This window comes from Passer montanus, unplaced genomic scaffold (assembly GCF_014805655.1).
Source record: "Passer montanus isolate IOZ18808 unplaced genomic scaffold, ASM1480565v1 scaffold881, whole genome shotgun sequence".
Classification (NCBI taxonomy): domain Eukaryota; kingdom Metazoa; phylum Chordata; class Aves; order Passeriformes; family Passeridae; genus Passer; species Passer montanus.
The window spans coordinates 1-4013 of record NW_024374157.1 but is presented as its reverse complement, the minus strand read 5'-3'; the positions used below and the strand labels follow the sequence as shown (position 1 = coordinate 4013).

Below are 4013 nucleotides of genomic sequence, written 5' to 3'. Positions count from 1 at the left end.
TTTGAAAGCTCTGACTGTTTTCACAGACGCGTCTGGAGCATCCCACAAGTCCGTGGTGACTTGGCGGGATCCTCAAACTCGGCAGTGGGAGACAGATACTGCAAAGGTTGAGGGCTCACCTCAAATTGCCGAGTTGGCCGCGGTGGTCAGAGTCTTTGAAAGGTTCTCTCAACCATTCAATTTAGTGACCGGCTCTGCGTATGTTGCCGGTGTCGTTTCTAGAGCAGAGAGAGCAATTCACACATATCCCAGAGTTTGGCAAGTTCAGCTTTGTGCACGTCTCTGTGGACACCTTTTCTGGGGCCATCTACGCCTCCGCCCACACAGGGGAGAGGACTGCAGATGTCAAAAAACATCTGTTGCATGCCTTCTCTGTGTTGGGCATTTCCAAGGTAATGAAAACGGACAACGGGCCAGGATATGCCTCCAGGGAATTCCGGAGCTTCCTGCAGGAGTGGGGGGTAAGCCACAAAACCGGCATCCCTTACTCTCCCACAGGACAGGCAGTGGTGGAGCGGGCCCACCGGAGCCTCAAAAGGACTTTACAACATCAAAAAGGGGCAATGAAGGTGGAGTCCCCTCAGATCCGGTTGGCCAGGGGACTTCAAAATTCACCATAAATTTTTTTAATTGTAGTTTTGAGTGGCTGAACCCGCCCATCACAAGGCACTTTAACACCTACAAAGACGTGCACCTGAAGGCGAAACCCCCCGTGTTAGTGAAGTGTGGGAACTCAGCACATCACTCTGGATGTCCAGAGCTACCGAGACAACCCTTGGGGGGCTCGGAGGTCCTGGAATGTCGCCAAAAGTACCTGGTGGCTTGACTTTGATCCTTCTAAAGAAATGACACCTGAATGTGAGGAAATGAGAGAATTTCAGGCCTGAATGGTGAGCGGATGATGCTCACTTGATAAAATTTGAATTATAATGCACTGTACAGGGGGTTTTATATGTTGTACAGGGGGGTCTAGAATTCTGTGCATGGATCAGGAGTCCCAAGATGGAGGAATTTGGGCGTGCCCTGTCCTTCTTCTTTCCTCTCCTTGGCATCCATGTTCAGGATGATGTTGGCATGTGTGGATTGGTTCACAGAGAAAGTGCACTTGCCAACAAGGGTGAAAAGTATTGGAAATTAAAGATAAATATTTTATACATAGTTTTTACTATAAAAGAGACAACCGCCCCGTGGGCGGGGGAGAGTGCCCTTGGCTGTCTTGCTGATCAGACCTCGGCTGGACAGACAGAAAAACTTTGTAGATAAGAAACAATAAATGCAACTGAAGTCCAAAAGCAAGAGTCCAGACTCCTTCTTTGACAAGGGCGAAAAGTATTGGAAATTAAAGATAAATATCTTATATGTAGTTTTTACTATAAAAGAGACAACCGCCCCGTGGGCGGGAGAGAGTGCCCTTGGCTGTCTTGCTGATCAGACCTCGGCTGGACAGACAGAAAATCTTTGTAGATAAGAAACAATAAACGCAACTGAAGACCAAAAGCAAGAGTCCAGACTCGTTCTTCGAGAGCGCGGCCTGCCCAGAACCACCTTTTCCCGTGCTGGGGCAGAGACAACTCACAGCCGACCCCGTTTGATCCCAGTCCCTCCCAGTCCCTCCCAGTCCCTCCCAGTTTGATCCCAGTCGCTCCCTGGAAGGTGGAAGGCCCCTTTGACCTGATAACGTGGGGTCGTGGATACGCTTGCGTGTCCAACCCCACAGGGTTGAAGTGGGTGCCTTCCAAATTGGTGAAGTCCTTCCTTCCAGGGAGAGCCCGCACCATCAGCGCCGCTGCACGGGTGGGGTCGATGATTTTCCCCCTCCATTATTCATTCCCTGCCCTGAAATCCTTGTTCCCACAGTCTGATCACGAGGATCGCCCCGCACCCCGCATCGTGCGGCGAGAGCTCTTGGCAGTTCTCAATCAGGCCACCGGTGAGCCCGCAGAATTCAAACTGCTCAGCTCCGCACGCGCTTCCCTCTGTCTCCACTTTTCCCACACCCTGGGTCGAGCCCATTTCAAGAAATCCATCTCAAAGATGAAAAATACCAAGCTTCCAACTGGCGCAACCACACCATCGCCATATACGCGCCATCCACCTTTTATGGGCGGCCCAGACTCCTTCCCAAAGGCGTTTTTAAGTTGTGCGGAGATCGAGCGCGGGCCGGAATTCCCTCTCGCCTGTCCGGAGGGCCCCGCACTTCTGGGCGGTTGGAGCCGCTACACCCGAATTCCAGATTGGAAAACTAAAAATGTCACACGTGATCCGGCCGGAGTTGAGAGAAGCACCCACAAAACTGACCCCGGGTGTGACGCCGAAATTGTGCAGGGGTCCCTATAGGGTAAATCAATGGCTCACTATGTGGCAGGGGGTCCCTATAGGGTAAATCAATGGCTCACTATGTGGCAGGGGGTCCCTATAGGGTAAATCAATGGCTCACTATGTGGCAGGGGGTCCCTATAGGGTAAATCAATGACTCACTATGTGGCAGGGGTGGGATGGACTGGGAGGGACTGGGAGGGGTCACTGGGACAAACTGGGACGAACTGGGACCAACTGGGATCTCACTTTATTGAAGGCCGGAAGGGGCGGGGCCGAACCCGGAAGCGCTGGTGCTGACACCAGTGGGCGTGGCCACAGCGAGGGGGAGTGGCCAAGCCGTGGCGCCGGCAGCCAATCAGGTGAAGGTGACGTCAACGCCGGGGAGGAGCTCGGCCAGGAGGGCGGGGCCAGAGGGGGCGGAGCCCAGCGGGGTCTCAGCCAATCCCAGGTGGGTGAGGCGGGGCCAGGCGGCCAATGGGGCGAGAGCGGGGGCGTGGCCAATGGCTGGGGGCGGGGCCGGTCAGTATGGACCAGTATGGACCAGTACAGACCAGTACGGACCAGTATGGACCAGTATGGACCAGTACGGACCAGTATGGACCAGTACGGACCAGTATGGACCAGTACGGACCAGTACGGACCAGTATGGAGGCTCAGGGCCACCCAGTGCCCTCCCAGTATAAACCAGTAACCCCAAATCCCCTCCCAGTTCAACCCAGTTCCCTCCCAGTTCAAACCCGTGACCTCCCAGTATAAACCAGTATGGCCCAGTTCATCCCAGTAACTCCCAGCAAGGCCCAGTCCCTTCCCAGTCCCCTCCCAGTTCATCCCAGTAACCCCCCGGTCCAAACCAGTTCCCTCCCAGTATAAACCAGTACGGCCCAGCCCCCGCCCAGTCCATCCCAGTCCCTCCCATTCCCTCCCAGTACATCCCAGTTTATCCCATTTCCCTCCCAGTAACCTCCCAGTTCATCCCAGTAGCCCTCCCAGCCCAAACCAGCCCAAACCAGTATGAACCAGTATAAACCAGTATCAACGTACGGTTCCGGTCCAGCCGCAGCAGCCACAGGCGGGGGAGGGGCGGGGCCACGCCCACCTCGGTCACGTGATTGTCGGAGAGGTCCAGTTCCTGCAAACTGGGATTACTGGGAGGAACTGGGAGGGACTGGGAGTGGGGCCGATCTCGGGGCTCCGTGTCCCGGCACTCCACCCCTTCTCCGGTTCCGGTTTCCTCGATCCCAACCCCTGTGGCCCAGACCTCTCCCATCTCAGGGCGGTGCTCAGGTGTTCAACCTCCATTGCTGGCTCAGTCAAAATCCGCGCAGGCTCGGGTTCCACAAACACAACTGCTGCAGCCAATCGATACGGCTGAGGAGCCGATCGAGCTCGTGACGTCATCGCACCTGTCCAGGCAACCCAGTGGGGGGATGACCGAAATGCAGGGCAGAGCCACAACGTTATCTCGTGGCAGGACTGCAACCATGCAGCAGTTTTTTCCAACGACATATAAAGGGAAGGCAACGTCAAAGAAAACAGTACCACAGTTAGAACTTAAAGATACATTATACGAGGATCAAGGGCAAGAAGAAGACGTGATACGAATCGCAGCATGAGAAGGAATCCCGGCATGGATGTTTTCAGCAGCAGAAGCGAGAAAAGGATATGTGCCATCATTTGATGCGATGAAAAGGATG

General features: G+C 54.6%; 1 protein-coding gene across 1 annotated transcript; it reads right to left on the bottom strand.

Annotated features, from left to right (window-relative positions):
- Positions 1 to 2544: 2544 nt before the first annotated feature.
- LOC120513772 (geranylgeranyl transferase type-2 subunit alpha-like) lies at positions 2545 to 3586 on the bottom strand. The gene is made up of 2 exons (XM_039733450.1): positions 3361 to 3586; positions 2545 to 2823 (listed from the first exon to the last, which is right to left on the bottom strand). Exons 1-2 carry the CDS (start codon positions 3584 to 3586, stop codon positions 2675 to 2677), a joined length of 375 nt encoding a protein of 124 aa, XP_039589384.1. The 3' UTR covers positions 2545 to 2674.
- Positions 3587 to 4013: the final 427 nt, after the last annotated feature.